The 17,779-nt window shown below is 48.2% G+C and overlaps 1 protein-coding gene across 3 annotated transcripts in view; it reads left to right on the forward strand.

Moving 5' to 3' along the window:
• The first annotated feature begins 676 nt into the window (after positions 1-676).
• KDM5C (lysine demethylase 5C) overlaps positions 677-17,779 on the forward strand; it is a 31,036-nt gene continuing 13,933 nt past the window's right edge. For 2 of the 3 annotated variants that reach the window (XM_045832577.1, XM_045832585.1), the window contains exons 1-12: positions 678-1,313; positions 5,441-5,518; positions 7,885-8,007; positions 8,320-8,490; positions 9,022-9,156; positions 9,915-10,038; positions 10,146-10,327; positions 11,322-11,480; positions 13,255-13,374; positions 13,506-13,664; positions 14,260-14,441; positions 14,535-14,697. In XM_045832577.1, coding sequence (XP_045688533.1) covers positions 1,164-1,313; positions 5,441-5,518; positions 7,885-8,007; positions 8,320-8,490; positions 9,022-9,156; positions 9,915-10,038; positions 10,146-10,327; positions 11,322-11,480; positions 13,255-13,374; positions 13,506-13,664; positions 14,260-14,441; positions 14,535-14,697 — 1,746 coding nt within the window. In that variant the 5' untranslated portion in view covers positions 678-1,163. Of the gene's footprint in view, positions 1,314-5,440; positions 5,519-7,884; positions 8,008-8,319; positions 8,491-9,021; positions 9,157-9,914; positions 10,039-10,145; positions 10,328-11,321; positions 11,481-13,254; positions 13,375-13,505; positions 13,665-14,259; positions 14,442-14,534; positions 14,698-17,779 lie in introns of all 3 variants that reach the window. The other variant, XM_045832594.1, reaches the window with a different exon arrangement.

Here is a 17,779-nt window from a genome sequence, read left to right on the forward strand (position 1 = left end):
GCTATACACAACAAATATAACTCATGTACACAGATGCTTGGTAAGCCCACTGTAGGCTCACAGATGCACAAACAGTATTTCATATGGCAGGGACTAATAGGCGATAGGTAAGTAAGCTGTTGCTAAACATTCAAGTTTTTAACATATATACACTCAGGCTTATTTTGTAGGAGTACATGCCACAAATGTGCATACAGAACAGTTGAGAGTGTTCATTAAAATGCTCATTCACAATGACTCTTTGGGGGTAAGAATGGAAGCCCCATCTTTGAGAGGCCTCTACACATAACCTTGGACGAAATAAATACTTTCTTCCTCTCATTGGATCCCAGAATTCTAAAAATCCATAATCCCCAGGGAGTGAGCAGCCTCTTGCCTTCCTTCTTTCAAAGATCCAGAGCAGAAGGGTTGGCTCGCAATTGCCCACAACGAAAAGACCCTAGAGAAGAGAATATTGGGGCGGGGCTCCAACCAGGGCTGAGGTCATCAGGGGAGGGAAGGGTGTCAGTTTCGCCTAACGCCCACCAACCCCTGCTTCTTTTCCGGTCTCTCTTCATAACGCGCATGCGCACCACTGGCCTTTAAACGTGCATCGCTGGTCCATCCGGAAAAAGGATCCGGCATATTAATTACAATTTTGCTCCTCCGCCGAAGAAGAGAACTATTTGATCTGTGTCTGGGAAGTACTTCAGAGTTTCAGCTCCCAGATAGGGAACCCACGCCTGCCCATTATACTCGGTCCTCACGGGGTGAAAGCTTCCTAGGGCTTGGCCTCACACAAGATACCCAGGACTGAGAGGGACAACCAGCGGAGGGATCCAGTTTGTTGTGGTGTGAAGAGGGGGAGGACGCTGACAAACCAAGATGGCGGCGGCGGCGGCGATGAAGGCCGCGGCGGTTGGGAGGTAACTGTAGTGGTGAAGGCTGCAGGAGTTGGGAGGCAGCGGCAGAGTTTGGAAGGAACGGAACAGGATTAAGAGGCGGCAGCAGTAGCGTCAGCCCGAGCCTTTCAAAGCGCGGCACTCAACACGCCCCCTTAGCCCTCGGCGGGCGGCGGCTACCTCGCTTAGGGCCTAGTCTCCGAGCAGTGCCTCGGTTTCAAACGGCGGTATCCGCCATGAGTCCTTAAGGGCTGTCCGAGCCCTCCAGTCCTAGGGTCCACCATGGAGCCGGGGTCTGACGACTTCCTACCGCCGCCGGAGTGCCCGGTGTTCGAACCTAGCTGGGCCGAGTTCCGAGACCCTCTTGGCTACATCGCGAAAATCAGGCCCATCGCAGAAAAGTCCGGCATTTGCAAGATCCGCCCACCCGCGGTAAGGCCGGGCGGCGAGGCCGGGAATGAGAAACTAGGGTAGCCGGTGGGGGAGTCTCGGGCGCAGGGCATCTCGAGATGTGGGGAAAGGGGGTGCCTGGGGCCGTTGTGGGTGCGACGCGGGTGGGAGAAAGGATGCTGGGGCCAGGGGTCCTCGTGATGTGAGGTCCCCAAGTGACCTGGACTCTCAAATCCACCCCCACTCCCACCTCGCCTTTCAGAATCATCCCTGGTTAGGGTCCAGGCAGGGATGCCTAGTGGGCCAGGGAGAGTTCACAGATAGAGACACGCATATCTCTTAGTTACCCCGGACCACCCAGGTTAAGGCTGAACTAAATAAGGCCTTTCTCCCCTGTACTGTCACCACTTCTCCTAAGGCAGGCGGTGTGTTGTGGGCGATCACAGCTCTCAAGGGAGACAGACATGAGTTCAAAACCCCACTCTGTAGCTTCCCAGCTGTGTGACCTTGGACAAGTAACGTATCTCTCCAAGCCTGTGAAATGAGTCCCCTGCGTAGTTATTTCAAAAATTCGATTAAACTAGGTAGCGCCTATGTGTAGTAGGCACTAGATCAGTGGTAATTACTGTGACTGTGAAGGTGTTTGATGTACTCATTGGTTTGCTCCTATGTGAGTTGACTCATTTACTCACATCCTGCCAGGCCAATCCATCTACGATAATATCCTAGCCCAGTAGATCAGATAGGAAAACAGTCGTACGGGGAATGCCCTATGTGGCTCCCCTGAAATGGGTTCAGGGACTTGTGCCCTTCTTTTCTTTTTTCAAATTTTTTTATTGTTCTTCTATTACAGTTGTCCCAATTTTTCCCCCTTGCCCTCCTCTGCCCAGGCGCCCCCGTCCCCCAGGTCCCGTTCTTTTTCTAGTTGAAGGCAGTATCCGGGCCTTTCCTGCACATCACTCCTCCCCAGAGTTGACTTCTGTGAAGAGGCTTGGACCACTTGGCTTGGGGGTGGGGTATGTGTCCTCCGAGGATTTCTACTCTGCCCTGTCCCAGGATGTAGGAAGTCCCAGAGGATAGGGTATTCTTGGACTCTCCGAAACAGAATGCAACTATGGAAGTCTGCCTTTAGAACAATTGATTCCCAGAGGTCAATGACAAAGGGCATATCTTTGCTCCTAGGCCTGGCTTCAGGCCAGGAGAAGTCCCCCAAGGGCTAGGATAGGCTGGCATGGAGGAGAGATGATGGTGTGTGTGTTCAGTCACCACTTGGAATTCTAAGGGCAGGAATTGAGTTTGTTTGGAGTAGGGTGTTTTGGAGTAGGTGTCCCTGGCTTAAACAGGTTGGGAAGCCTCGCTGCCACCTGAGGAGGGCACCACAGATCTTCTCATTCAACTTGGTGCTTTCTGGTGTTCTGCCACAGATCTAGGCTGGTTTCAAATGGATCCTTTGGGAGGTGTTGGGTAAGCTAATTTCTTCCTTGTTGGAGCCTGGCCACAGATCTCTGAGGTATCCTTGTCTGTGGTGAGGGAGTGGCAGTGGGTAGGGAAAGGTCAGGAAGGCTAGCAGAAAGGAGAAGCGGGAGTCCTGGGAAGCCTCAACGGAGGCAGCATCTGACAGAATTTTCATTTTTCTGTCTTGGATTTATCTGGGTGGCCTGGCTTTGTGCAAGTGATGTTACTCTTCCTTGGGGGAGGGGGACCAGGAAGGGGGAAAGTGACATGTCCCTAGTGTGTATGTGGGGGGCTGTCTTTTGTTACGCTTCTCTTCTCCACCTCAACAGTGCGCTTCTTCCAGTTCAGGAGATGTGTCTCTCTGGTTTCATTCTGTTTTTTCCTCCTGTGGGGCTGCTCCTAGGCTGTCTTGGCAGCCAAGCCTTCTGGCTGGAATTTGAAGCACTCACCCAAGTGGTGCTTGGGCTCAGGGTGGGAACCTGTGTGCGGGTGGGTACTTGGAAATAGAAGTTTGCCCAAGGAAGGACGATTTGGGCTCTGAATTGCTAGACAGGAAACTACTACTCTTGGGGAAGATAGGTTGCAGGAGAGCAGTGGTACCCTGGAGTAGACCCAGGGAGCTCGAAAGGGCCTTGCTTTTTGCCTCTGGTAGCCAAGCTTTTTAGCACCATCCTGATAAAACTGACACCCTGAGAGTTTGGCATGCAGGAATGTGGTGGTAGCATGAGGGAGCTCTTAGGTCCCAGGAAGAGCCAGGCAAGGCGTATTGCTGGACCTCCCCCAGCTATCTGTTGCACCCACAGCTCCTGCTCTAGGATTTTGGTTCTGCTATTTCCTGTCAGTTTGCTTGATATTGTGCTTACTCTTATCTAGAACTTGATTCAGCAGAAAAGAGGGGTGCCTGGAGTTTGGGGTCTGAGCACTTTTCTACCTGGGTTACCTGTGCTGAGGAAAATGCCCTACTAATGGGAGGCAAGAAGGCATAGGGAGTTTGTCTGGGCTTTAGGCATAACGTTTTAGTCTTTTCCTTTTTCCTTTTTCCTTTTTCCTTTTTCCCTTCCCTTCCCTTCCCCCCTGCTTCACTGAGCCCCAGGTGTTTCTACCTGCTTGGGGAGTGGAGGGAATGTATATGGATACAAGTGTGAGTGCTCTGGCACCTTTTCTAAAAGTGTGCATGCAGGAGAGACCCAACATCCTTTTCTTTTACTGACCCCTCCCCCTTCCACATGTGTGCATGTGTTCATGAACACTGGTAGCCTGGTGGAGTGCAAAAGCCTTGAACTAGCAGTCAGAAGACATGGGTTCTAGCCTTGGGTCTCCCACTAACTCAGCATGTGATTTTGGAGAAATCACATTTCTTTCCCATTTGTAAAATGAGGGCATTGGTCTAGGCTGCTGTAGATTCTCTTCAGCACCACAGCAGGGCCCAGGGCTTTGGGGAGGGGAGGACTGCATGCGAGGGCATTGGGGAGTGGGTTCTCCACGGCCATTCTTTGCGCAGGACACAACAAGCTCCAACTTGGCGGGACAGCCTTCCTCACTTTTATTACCTTTCTCTGACTTCCCTTCTCCCCAAAACCTCTCGTTCTTAGCCACCATAGTTGGACATCCCTGCACTTACACCTCCCGCTCACTCCTGGGGCTTTCTCCCCTGCCTCTCCCTGTGCTAGGCAGGTGTTTGAGAGAGGGCCCAAGGAGCCTGCTAGGTCAGTGATGCAGATTCTTGTTCCCTGTTCCTTGCAGTGTGTGTCCCGAGCCCTTGGAACTGAGAGAACAGACATGAAGGCCCAAACCTTTAAATCCTGCCAGAATCAGAGCTGATCTACCCTGCATGTGTATGGGCCCCATGTGACATGGTGGGGTCAGCTTTAGATGCCTTTTTCAAATCTTTACCTGAGGGTACATTTATTGATTTTAGAGGAAGGGGGTGGGGGAGAGAGAGAGGGAGAGAGAGGGAGAGGTAGAGAGGTGTCAATGTGAGAAACATTGATCGGTTGCCTCCTGTGTGTGCCCTGACTGGGGACCAAACCTGCAACTTAGGTATGTCCCCTGACTGGGAATCGATCCTGTGATCTTTTGGTGTACAGGACAATGTTCTAACCGAGCCACACCGGCCAGGGCTAGATGTCAAGTCTTAATGATGGCACCTTTGAATAACATTTTAATTTGAAAACCACTTTAATTTTCCATGTCGGTCTTGTGGTGAAGCCAGGACAAGAGTTCATATTCCTGCCTTATAGGTATGAAAACAGGTACAGAAAGACAAAATCCTGTAGCCAGTAAGTAGTGGAGCTGGAACGTGAGCCTAGGTCTTCTGACCCCCACCCTGTGTGCTGTCCAGTACTTTCAGACCGTGCCCTATAGCATGTGCCTGGGGGTGAAGGGTTAATGTGGCTGTAGGGAAAGTTTGGGGTCAACTACTTTGGGCCCCATCTCTGTTTCTTGAAATTCTAGCATACCGTACTATTGGGAGGGACTTAGGAAAAGCTTCCCAGGGCCTGTCCCTGGGGCACTGGGTGTGGACTTGAGGGACTGCTAAGGCCCTGTTGTGAGTTCTGTGTGGCGTAGTGGGTTGGGTGTGTGCCAAGGTAAAAGGTCTGGGGTGGCTAAAGGTCTGGGAAGGTGTGAGGAGGGTGTTGAGTTGCTTTGGGTGTCCTCTGGTCTTGCACTATGCTGGAATAACCCAACTCCCTTTCCCCTTTGGACCCCCTCAGGACTGGCAGCCGCCCTTTGCTGTGGAAGTGGACAACTTCAGATTTACTCCCCGAATCCAGAGGCTGAATGAACTAGAGGTGAGAAGACTGATAGCTGTTGGTGGGGTTGGGAGAATGGATACCTGAGCTCTGACCCCTGTTCCCTCGTGCCTTCTCTGGCTAAGGTACTTGACTGACTAGGCCTTTGTTCTCTCTTCTGCGAAGTTGCATGGAGGGCATGGAGGAAACTTCAGGGCTTTGAACATAACCAAGAACGTGGGCATTTAGCATTTCTGATCTGGTAGCTGAAAGGCTGGGGTTATCCCTTTCTCATAAAGGTTTGCTACTTCTGAAGATCCCCTGTCAACTAACCTATCCTAGCTGACCCAACAAAACGGAAGTCTGGGGCTGGCTGAGACCCTGTTGTGCTTGGCCACCTGAATGTGGCCTCATTATGCAGTTCATCCACACAGTGCTGTGCTTCCTGTCTTCTTTCCATGGTGCTTGATGAGGTGAATGGGCGGGAACAATATAAAAACTTATCTGTGTGGAGGCTGGAATATGCCCAAATTTGGGCAGAGGGTCAGGCAGGTAGACTTTTCCCTCTTCCTTTTGTTCTATGCAGGAAGTCAGGTCCTTCGCATGGGTAGCTGAGGTTTTCCACCAAGGGCTTTATACTGATGTCCTGGGGTTAATGAGAATGGGTGCCCTGAAGCCAGTTCCAGGTAACATCCTGGAGTTTCCCATGGAACATGTAGGTTAGAAATACGCTACCACCCCTCTCCCTCATTATTATGTGCCCACAAGCCTTACCAGATGTCCTGGGGGATATTAGACTCAACTGAATACCCACGACCTAAAAGCTTATTTGTCTCCTAGACCATGGTGCCTCCACCTTGGCACTATTGACATTTTGGCCCAGATAATATTTTGTCGTGGAGGGATGTCCTGTGCATTGCAAGATGTTTATTAGCATCCCTGGTGCCTACCCATTGACACTGGTAGTACCCTTTCCTAGTTATGGCAACCAAAAATATCTCTAGGCATTGCTGTATGTCCCTGGGGGCAAAATTGTCTCTCATTGAGAACTGCTGTTCTAGGGTCAGTCTAGGTGCTATGTGGATTGGGACAAAAATCATCTCCTGTAAGGAGTACAAGTTTCTTAGAGAAATGGGTCTGACCAGATCTGTAGGGTACAACTAGGGCAAGGTGTCATCTAATATGGGACAGGGACAGATTTTCTAGAAAGATAGTGCTGTCTAATGATGGGGGAGGGGCAGGGATGAGGCCAGGTTGGGAAATCTAAGGGACTGAGATGGAGGGAGTAGAGTTCCCGGACCCTTAGGGGTGCTGACATCTAAGGAGACATAATAGGTTGTTTCTTTCCACAAATAGATCTTAGTGTTCCTCATCTATGAAACAGGCCTGTCTCTGCTTCCCCTGATAGGGTCAGAGCAAGATGGTAAATGGTAGTGAATTATTTAGGTCTCCCTAGAATCATGCCCTCTGACCAGGGTGAGGTGGTCATAGACTTGGGCCACTGAGATTTCAGGGAAGTATGATATTGCTTTATTCCTAGAACCTTTGGCCCACATTTGGCCCTGGGTTGGCCAGGTGCCAGTGCTGCTTTAGTACACCATCTCTTAGTTCTTTAGGCTATTCTGTCATGCACTTTCACCCTTCAGGTGCCATGGAACAAGTTTTGTGGAGCTTGAGAAGAGATGAAAGGTCTTTGGGAGCCTTCATTCTCTGAAACATTTGTAGAGCTTAGATGAAATTCTGGAGTTTCTAGAGGGTTTTCATGGTCCCTCTCATAAGTCCACCCTTCTGGGGGAGGTGGACTGGGCACTTATTTTATTTCCTTTTTATAATTAGAAAATGCGAATCCAGAGAATAAAACTGATTTGCTCAAGGCTGTTTAGTAAATCAGTAGCAGACAAAAAGCTGAAGCTTGTTATTTGACATTCAGATCGGGCACGGTCTTTTTTAATTGAATAAATTTGACAGGTAACATTGTGTAAGTTTATGTACCGTACAGCGTATTACTTACACATTGTAATGTGATTGCTGATGTAACGGTATTTATCACATTGTATATTATAGTATTATATAACTGTATCATTATATCGTACTGACATTGAGATCTCTTGGTACCTGCTGTGTGACTTGAGGAAACAGAAGTTCTCTGTAAAAGAGATGATACTCATCCAGCCCTGTCAGGGAGACTGAGAAAGAGTACAAGTGAAGCTTTGGCTGTTGTGACCCGACCCTCTCTGTTTTGGGACCTTGGGCTTATCCTATTGATAGAAAGTAGCAGAGATCAGAGCGAGGGCGGCTAACCACTGCCTGGAGTTTGAGATCGGTTCATTGGGAGAGGCCCCTGGTAGTGGTCCGCTCTGTACCCTTCCTCCTCTTATAAGATTAGGCCAGAAGACCAGAGCCTCTTTGAATTGTTTCTTTTCCAGGCCCAGACGAGAGTGAAACTGAACTACTTGGACCAGATTGCCAAATTCTGGGAAATCCAGGGCTCCTCCTTAAAGATTCCCAACGTCGAACGGCGGATCTTGGACCTCTACAGCCTCAGCAAAGTAAGAACAGGTTTTTCTCAAACTCCTTCCAACACCACACCTTAATATCCTTGGTATTCTGGAGGTTCCCTTGGCTTGGACACTGGCTCTCTAGGCTGCAGTGGAAGGGGCACAGCCTGGTAGCACACAAGCTGTCATCAGAACTTCTGGGCGTCTCTTGCTGCAGTTTGCGCCTTCGTGTTGGTGGTAGGAGGAGGGGTAACCCCCAGTGCAGTAAGGGGCTGGAGTTGTCCTCATCGTGCTCTCTTCAGGCCTACTCCCTCATGTACATACACACAGCACATCCACGTCCCTTCCTGCTTGTCCTTGCAGATCGTGGTGGAGGAAGGTGGCTATGAAGCCATCTGCAAGGACCGTCGGTGGGCCCGGGTGGCCCAGCGCCTCAACTACCCACCAGGCAAAAACATTGGCTCCCTGCTACGCTCCCACTATGAACGCATCGTTTACCCCTATGAGATGTACCAGTCTGGAGCCAACCTGGTGGTAAGGATGCCAGGCCGGGGTGGAAGGAGGCTTCCTCTCCCAGACACAGATTTTCACACTTGCTCTTGACGAATCTGGTTCAGTGGACTGGAGGCCTGCGAGCTAGACTCCACTGTTTTCTATCAGTGCTCATTCTTTTCCCACACTGCCCAGGGTCACAGATCCTGGAGTTAACAGCATGGCCAACTGACCATCTGTTACGTGACAAGTTTTTAACTGGTAGAAGAATTCAGAGGAGGGAGAGGCCTTCGGGGCTGGAGGAGAGGTCTGGGAAGAGATGGAATCTGGTTTAGTTGGGGAGATCATTGTAGGGGGGAAGGTTGAAAGGAGGAATGGAATAAACAAAGGAATGAGAAGAATTCCCAAAGTGTATGCTGGTGTCAGTGGTACACACCAGCTGAGCAAGACCTATTGTTGTAGGTCAGGGAGGTGCGACCACAGCTTTGGTTGCCACTGGGTGAGGGGAGATGGAAGTCCTTGCTGTCGGGCTGGGACCCCATGCCCTGACCTCTACCCCTTATTTGTCCTCAGCAGTGCAACACACGTCCATTTGATAATGAGGAGAAGGACAAGGAGTACAAACCCCACAGCATCCCCCTTCGACAGTCGGTGCAGCCTTCCAAGTTCAACAGCTATGGCCGGCGGGCCAAGAGACTGCAGCCTGATGTGAGTACTTCCCTTCTCTTGACTTAGGTCTGTAGGGTAGAGAGAGTGCTCTCCCTCCCTCTGGCCAAGGCTCTGTTCCCTGCTCTGCTCTCCCTTCTCCCAGTTCTCTAGTTCTGAACCATAGTGGACCTCTCTCAGAATTCACTCTTGTTCTTCCCTCCACTCTCCGCTGAGCTTCTGAGCTGGGTCTTGATCTGTCCGTACAGTATCTTTTGTACGTGTTCCCTTCCTACCTGCCTTGTTCTTTTCCTGACTCACTCTGCTCATAGGGGCAGAACTCTTCTTTCTCTTTACATCTATATCCAAGCCTCAGGCAGAAGCTTATATGCCAGGCATCCTTCTAGGCACTGGGAGTACAACAGGGAACAAGACAGACACTGTCCCTGGACTCACCAAAGCATGTAATTTAGCACATCATATAAGTCACTGCCATTTATCGGTAGTGCCGAATACTGTTAGATTTCTTTTATTTAAGTAATCCCCAAACTCCCTTGTAACTTTAAGGTAAGAGTTAATATTCTCAATTTTAGAGTTGAGAAAATGGGGATATTGTCTTAATTCATTTCTAAGAAAGGGCTGAGGAGGGTGTTCACTTACCCCCAATATCCAAAAAGCAGCTCTGAATTCTTGCCCTGGCCTATCTATGCATCGGCTCCTGGTATAAGCTCAGCTGATACATACTCTAAGCTATTGTTCTTTTAGGAGGGGGCAGTCTGCCCAAGGTAGTAGTCTTGATTCATTTCTTTCTTTTTTTCCAGCCGGAACCCACAGAGGAAGACATTGAAAAGAATCCAGAGCTGAAGAAGCTGCAGATCTATGGGGCAGGCCCCAAGATGATGGGCCTGGGCCTCATGGCCAAGGATAAGACTCTGCGGAAGAAAGGTGAGGCCTGCAAGACTGGAGCAGCGTGAAAGATGGCCTCACCTGGGGAAAGGAGGCGGGGCCCTGATTGTTGACCTGTATCTTAGCACTTTGCTGTTCTCTCCCAGATAAGGAAGGGCCTGAGTGCCCCCCCACTGTAGTGGTGAAGGAGGAGTCAAGCGGGGACATGAAGATGGAGTCAACCTCCCCTAAGACCTTCCTGGACAGCAAGGAGGAGCTGAGTCACAGCCCAGAGCCCTGCACCAAGATGACCATGAGACTGCGGAGGAACCACAGCAATGCCCAGTTTGTAAGGACCCAGCCCCGACTTCCTCATGCTTTGCTGCTTTCCCTTCATCAAGCATTTCCCCAGCATGGCACTGGACCCGGTTGCATTAAGCAGAAAAGAGGGCCTGGTGTGCCCTCCCCTCAGGCCAACTCACACAGAACAAAGAGCGAGAAAGCGTTGTCAAATACTATCAATGTGAAGTTCAGAAAGAGTCCAAGAGAAGACCAAGGGTCTAAAGAAGGAGACTCCCTCCGTTGTTTCAGGATGAAGGCTGAGCTGCTCGTTGCCATGCATGACGCAGCTCCTGCCGACCTCTAGGTTCATTCCCAGCACTGTCCCCTCCACTCCTTTGCTGTAGCCACACCGAACTACTCGTAGGTTTGTTCGTTGTTTCCTCGACACACCACGCTCTTTGCTTCCCCATCCTTTGCACATGCGATTTCTTCCCCATGCACTCTGCCCCATTGCGTTTGCTTTCAGGTTTCAGTTTCAAGTGCTACCTTTTCAGTGGAGTCCTTCCTTAGTGCTCTCCCTCCTTCTCGCCAGCTGATTTGAGTGCTTTCTTTTCTAGGGTCCCATAGTACCCTTTATGGGCCACTGTTGGTAGTTTCTACACTCCCCAGTAATTTTTAGAAACCCATGTCTCTGGTGTACTTGTGCCTTTAGAAGGCAGATGCCATGTTATGTTCATCACTGTCCTGCAGAGTCTGTTACACTATAGAACATGTAAGTGTTCGGCAAGTGTTTATTGAACGAATAAAAATGGGAGATTCAAGATTGAACGATAAAGACTCTGCTTTCACAACTCCACCAGTTCGTTTGGGGAGATGGTGCGTGCATGCAGGTAAACTCCGACCTAGCATGAGCAGCCTGCCCAGGGCCGAGAGTGATCCAACTAGCAAGCACTGTGGGTTCCCAACGGAAAGCTCTGTGTCTGGGTCCATTCCGGAGGGGTCCACTGTGTGGAGGCTGCATGGGGCCTTGGTGGGTAACTACTGCCTCCCTCCCCTGGCAGATTGAATCATATGTATGTCGGATGTGTTCCCGAGGGGACGAGGATGACAAACTCCTGCTGTGTGATGGCTGTGATGACAACTACCATATCTTTTGCCTGCTGCCTCCTCTGCCTGAGATTCCCAAGGGTGTCTGGCGGTGCCCAAAGTGTGTCATGGCGGTAAGGCCTTCCCTAACCACAGTCCATGTCTGCCTTATAGGGTGTCCTTGCCCTCCTTCATCTGGCATTACTGAGAGCAGCCACCTAGCTCAGCCACAGTTGTATGTTTTGGGCCCCTGGGATGGGGCTAGTCTGGGTAGAGCTTTGGGAGGAGGAGGAAGAGGAGACTCAGCCTTTGCTTGTGTCCTCTGAGAGCTCCCAGACCACCTGGGCAGGTGAGAGCCCCGATTAGACAGACTCAGTGTACTGAAATGCTAAATTGTGTTTGAAACTCGGAAGTGTAGAAGTTCTGAGGAGAGGAAAATGACTAAGGGTAGGTGTCAGGGTTGAGGTTTGGAGGACAGGAATAAGAAGAAAAAATTGTTCTTTTGATTTCCAAGTTTTTTATTCTTTGTTTTTTTTAGAAAGCTTGGAAAATAGACAAATTACCTATCATCTCACCACCTAGAGACAACCATTATTAATAGTCTGGTATATTTTCTTCTCATCTTTTTGTTGTTGCATATATATAGATATATATAGATATATATATCTTTAACAAGTTTGGGATCTTACTGTATATTTTCATTTGTTACTTTATAATCATTTTTCTATATTTTGAAGTTTATTCATGGGTATGGTTTGTTTTTCTTATAGGGGGTCCATCATATGGGTATAAAATTTATTTGCTTTCCTTCTGTTGTGATAATTCAGTTGGTTTGCAGTGATGCAGAATCTCACTAGAAAAGGTAGGCAGGAATTCTAGACTGGGGAACAGCGGGACTGCGGAAGCAAGGGTATATGGGGAGAATGTTCCTAGTGCAAAAGGGCTCTAAGGAGAGCAGCTGAAGCAGCAGTGAGGGCAGAGAGGCCTGGAAAGTCTGCCAGGTCTGTTCCATGAACTTCCAACCTTTATCCAGATTCTCAGTGTGCCTCTGTATTTCTCTCTGGGTTTCTGGGAAGCAGATATTGAGAGTCTCTCTAGCCTTATCTTAGGGACACAACGGTGGTTGTAGAGACCAGGTGTGCATGTGCACACGCATGCACACACACAGATGAGGAAAGAGAGCAGGACAGTGCATAATGAATGGGCTTGGGATGGTGGAGATTCCTTCGGGGAGGCGTTTGAATAGTAATAGTATCATAGGCAGCAAAGACTGTCAGCTCTGCTTGGCTCTATAAGTAGCTGTGGGCCAGTGGACCAATTAACATTTTCAGACATAAGAAAAGTGTGTGTTTGACTCCGGGGTACATAACAGCTGTCATGTAAAACCATGAATATAGGTACAAAGTTAGGTCAGCCCACATCCAGTATTCTGAGACAATCTAAAGAACAAGAACAGTGTAGGGTTTGACACCGTAAAAGCTGCCTTTGTTTCCCCTGCTTCCAGATAGTGCAGTACTCACTGCCCATTTCCCAGGCCCGTCGTCCCAGTCTGGGCATAAAAGCTTTCCTAAGCACCCTGTATAAACTCATATTTTAGCTCGAGAGAAAGAATGGTGGCAGAAGAGCATAGGATAGTATATTTTTAAGTCAGAGCCCATGGTTTAGATTATAAAGTCCTAAAGGAAGAGAAGAGCAAGCGCATGGTAGCAAGCACGTGAGAAATGAAAAAACTAAGCCGAAGTGCTAGAAGAAAAGGTGGAGCTATTAAACGAGGCCTGCCTCAGGACCCCTGAGCGCAGACCTAGGGCTATTTTCCCTCCCTGCTCCGACCCATATTCCAGCTCTGCTTCTGAGGCTTCTTCACCTCTTTGCCTCTGCCTTGGTGACATGTTCTCCTTTGGGTTTCAGGAGTGTAAGCGCCCCCCCGAAGCCTTTGGCTTTGAGCAGGCTACCCGGGAATACACTCTGCAGAGCTTTGGCGAGATGGCTGACTCCTTTAAAGCCGATTACTTCAACATGCCCGTGCACGTAGGTGATGGAGGGCTGGGGTAGTGTCAGGGCTAGGGTCGTAGGTGTTGGCGTCTGCTGGTCTTAGCTCTCCTGGGTCAGTGGGGCTAAGATACGATGGGCCACAGTCATTTGCTACCCCTGTTCCCCAGATGGTGCCCACAGAACTTGTGGAGAAGGAGTTCTGGCGGCTGGTGAATAGCATCGAGGAAGATGTGACGGTTGAGTATGGGGCTGACATCCATTCCAAAGAATTTGGCAGCGGTTTCCCTGTGAGCGACAGTAAGAGGCACCTAACCCCTGAGGAGGAGGTGAGTGGATGATTCATGGTCAGCCCTGCAAACCTAGGCAAGTCATTGAGTGTCTGGAGGACCCAGTGGCTCTGGTAGATGCAGATCATTATGCTTACCATTTGTGGTCTCGGTAGGGTTTAGGTGAGATGATGTGTGTGCAAAGAACACAGCCTAGGACTGGCAGGGCATTGGCATCTCCAGGCATGAGGTTGGCTGTTTGCTTGTCTGTAGAATGGGGATAGTATCTATCTTACACATTTGTTGCACAAATTCAGTGAGAAGCTGTGTGAAATGCCTAGTAGCGGGGTGCCTGGCTTGTTCACAAGAGGTTCAGGGACTGAGATGCTAAGTGCAGGACGGAGTGAGAGCCCGGGCCTGCCTGAAGGAAAGGGTGCATTCTGGGTCAAAGCAGGGTCTTTTAACTTGCAAGTATTTTGGTGGGTGGGTATCTGCCAACCTCCCTGAAATTGAATTGAATTGAAATTTTGTGGGGAGAAGAATCCTTAGATGTTTCAAAATGGTCCATGACCTCAAAATTAAGGTTTCCTGGGCTAAAGACCTCAGCTCCCTATCGAAAGCCTCACCCCCTTTCTGCAAATGCTTGGCTCGGCAGGAGTATGCTACCAGTGGCTGGAACCTGAACGTGATGCCGGTGTTGGAGCAGTCCGTGCTATGCCACATCAATGCGGATATCTCTGGCATGAAGGTGCCCTGGCTCTATGTAGGCATGGTCTTCTCGGCCTTTTGCTGGCATATTGAGGATCACTGGAGTTACTCCATCAACTACCTCCACTGGTGAGTGGGACCCTGGGGAGCCAGGAAAGCAGAGTGGACTCCCTCAGGACCACGGGTGTGACCACTCTATATGTCCCCTTTCCACTTGGACAGGGGTGAACCAAAGACTTGGTATGGGGTACCCTCGCTTGCAGCAGAACATTTGGAGGAGGTGATGAAGAAGTTGACACCTGAGCTCTTTGATAGCCAGCCTGACCTCCTGCACCAACTTGTCACCCTCATGAATCCCAATACCCTCATGTCCCATGGTGTGCCGGTGAGTGCCCAGGAAACAGGGACAAGGGGTAGGAATGATGTTAGTGATGTCCTTTGTAGTGGTGGTAGTGGTCCTTGTCTGGAATCCTCCCCTCCCCTTTTTCTCATTCCCCTCGTATCTTTACTGGGCTGTCAATTTGACAACTTGAACAGAGACCCAAGATAACAGTGGTTCGAGATACAGAGTGATGGTGAGCTGTCTGGGCCGTGTGTTTGAGGGCAACACCTTAGGAACAGCTTCTTACTGCATTTACATTCCGGCCAGGGGAAGAGGGACATGATGGAAGGACAGGGCAAGACAGGTCTCCTTACTTTGAAGGGCAGACATCATTTCCAGTCATTTCCTGTTAGTCACAACTTACTCACATGGCCACATTTAGCTGCAGGGAAGATTGGAAAATGTCATTTTTGTTCTGGATGATTATGTACCAGCTACAAATTGGAGGTCATGTTGTTATGAAAGAAGGTGAGAGAATATCGGGATAACTAGCAGTCTCTGCCAGACTCCTCATTCTGTAACCTCAGAGCAGTGGGTAGGTCTTTTTACTTAACAGGTCAACAGTTGGTGGTAATTATTTTGCAATATGTAAGTCTATCAACTCAATATGTTGTATACCTTAAACTTACACAATATTGTATATCTCCGTAAAGCCAAGGGGAGGAAAAAGTGACTAAAAAAGTACTAATATCTTTCAACATTTTAAAAAAGTTGAACCCAAAGTCCTGGCTTATACTGTCCTCCTCTGTGGACCTCTCTTACCCCATAAAACGTTTTGGTGAGTGTATATCCTGGCTTACCTGTAAGACGCTTTATATCCCTGGGAATTTCCAGCATTGATTAGCATCAGCTAGTTTTCTGGGGTGGATCTTAAAATAGCCCGATCAGCAGTCCTGTAGGAACAGGGATTAGTGCATTCACCACCTCTGCTTTGAGTCTTATTCTGTACTCCTCCCCACTCCCTTCCACCACCCCCACGTTTACCTGCCCTGCCACTTAGTCTTATGCAGGGCCTATGGTCGGCAGTGAGTACATGTGAACCGATGTCTCCTTGAGATCCCTGGACATCTGTACAGTAAGGCTTTGGACTAGGTCAGTGGTTCTCACCTGAATGTTTTCTTGCCTTAACCTTCTTTTGATATACTGTATACTCTTTGAGTAATATTTTTTATTACGCATTTTAGTGGTATTTAACCAGGGATTGAGATATCGATGGAATTAGAGGAAACATTTTACAATAGTTTGGGCAACCTTGTTCCACTTAGAGGTGGAGTATCCTTTTCCATGGCCACCTCATTCCATTTATGAATTCCGGAAGTTGAGATGTTGAGGTGATCAAGGGCCCTTCCACTTCTCTGCTCATCTAGACATTGGGTCTGGCCTTTCCTTAAACCTGACCTGCAGTGAGTGTCAAGGAAAAGTGAAAGAGTAGAGGAGGGTTCTCCCTAAGGATTCAGACAGCTAAGATGCATATATATGTAGCTGTTTCGTCTTTACCTCTTTTTAAACAGACTTTATCACAGCCTTTTAAACGTGTGCTCTTTGCTTCTACAGCATTTCTCTTGCTCATGGTAGTATCCCTCAATCCAAGACATCTGTAATTTTCATATTTTCCTGTTGGCAGGCTGCAGTTTAGCCAGTTGGAGTTCCCCCAGAGCTATCTTTAGCCTGGCCCTGCCTTCCTCTTTGGTGAGAGAAGGCCATTTCTTTTTATAGATATATAGTATAAGTATTATTTTCATTATAAAAGAAACATGCCCCCTTCTCAAAAAATGGAAATAGAGAGGTATTTATTTCCTTCACATTTTATGTTTCTACCTGTTGTTTTTCTATGTAAACGTTGACATAGCAATAATCAGTGTGTGGTCTAGAATAGCACTGCCCAGGTTGGTAGCCACGAGCCACATGTGGCCATGGAGTACTTGAAGCGTGGCTAGTCCTAACTGAAATGCTAAAAGTGAAAGCACATGTTGGATTTCAAGACTTAGTACAAAACAATATAAAATATCTCGCTAATATTTTATATATTAATTACACATTGAAATGATAATATTGTGGCTATGTTAAGTTAAATAAAATATATTGAAATTAATTATACCTGTTTCACTTTTTAAATGTGGCTACTAGAGAATTTTAAAGAGCATATGTGGCTGGCATTATATTAGAGAGTGCTAGTGTAGAATGATTTTTGTTTTTTTTACTACAAACTATTTATAATTGCCTTTTAAAAAAATACCAAGTCAGCCCTGGCTGCTGTAGCTGAGTGGGTTGAGTGCGCTGACCTGCAAACCAAAAGGTTGCAGGTTCAATTCCCAGTCAGGGCACATGCCTGGGTTGCAGGCCAGGTCCCCAATGGGGGGCGCACTAGAGGCAACCACAAATTGAAGTGTGTCTCCCTCTCTTTCTCCCTCCCTTCCCCTCTGTCTAAAAGTAAATACATAAAATCTTTTTAAAAAAGTCATTTAAAATAGCAGCTTCATTGCAGTATAATTTACATACCATAGACTTCACACATTTTAAATGTACAGTTCAGCAAATTTACAGAGTTGTGCTACCACAGTCCAGTTTTAGAACATTTCCATGACCCCAAAAAGTACTTCGTGCCCTTTTGCAGTCACTCTCCATCCCAACTCCCGAGTTCCAGACAACCACTAATCTGCTTTCTGTCTATACAGATTTGCCTTTTGTAGACCGTTTGTGTAAATGGAGGAGTATGTGGTCTTTTGTGTCTGGCTTGTTTCACTTTGCTTGCAGTTATCGAAGTTCATCCATGATTATCCTGCGTCAGAATTTCATTCCTTTTTATAATGGAATAATTTCCCATTGTATGGGTATACCAGATTTTGTTTATCCCATCACCAGTTGATGGACATTTGGGTCATTTTTTTTAATAGCTGCAGAATGTGAGGAGAGCTTTTTAAAATAACTACATAGGAAACAGTAAAGGGACATTGCCAAATGAAGGGGTAGGTTGAGATAAAGAATCAGGAGCATTAGGTTCTGTTTCTGGCTCTGCTACTTGAGGCTTCTCTGGGACTCGGTTTTCACATCTATAAAATGAAGGCTGGAACTAGATCATTCAACA

The sequence above is a fragment of the Phyllostomus hastatus genome, unplaced genomic scaffold, assembly GCF_019186645.2.
Source record: "Phyllostomus hastatus isolate PE091 unplaced genomic scaffold, TTU_PhHast_1.1 phas_contig_10, whole genome shotgun sequence".
Lineage (NCBI taxonomy): Eukaryota > Metazoa > Chordata > Mammalia > Chiroptera > Phyllostomidae > Phyllostomus > Phyllostomus hastatus.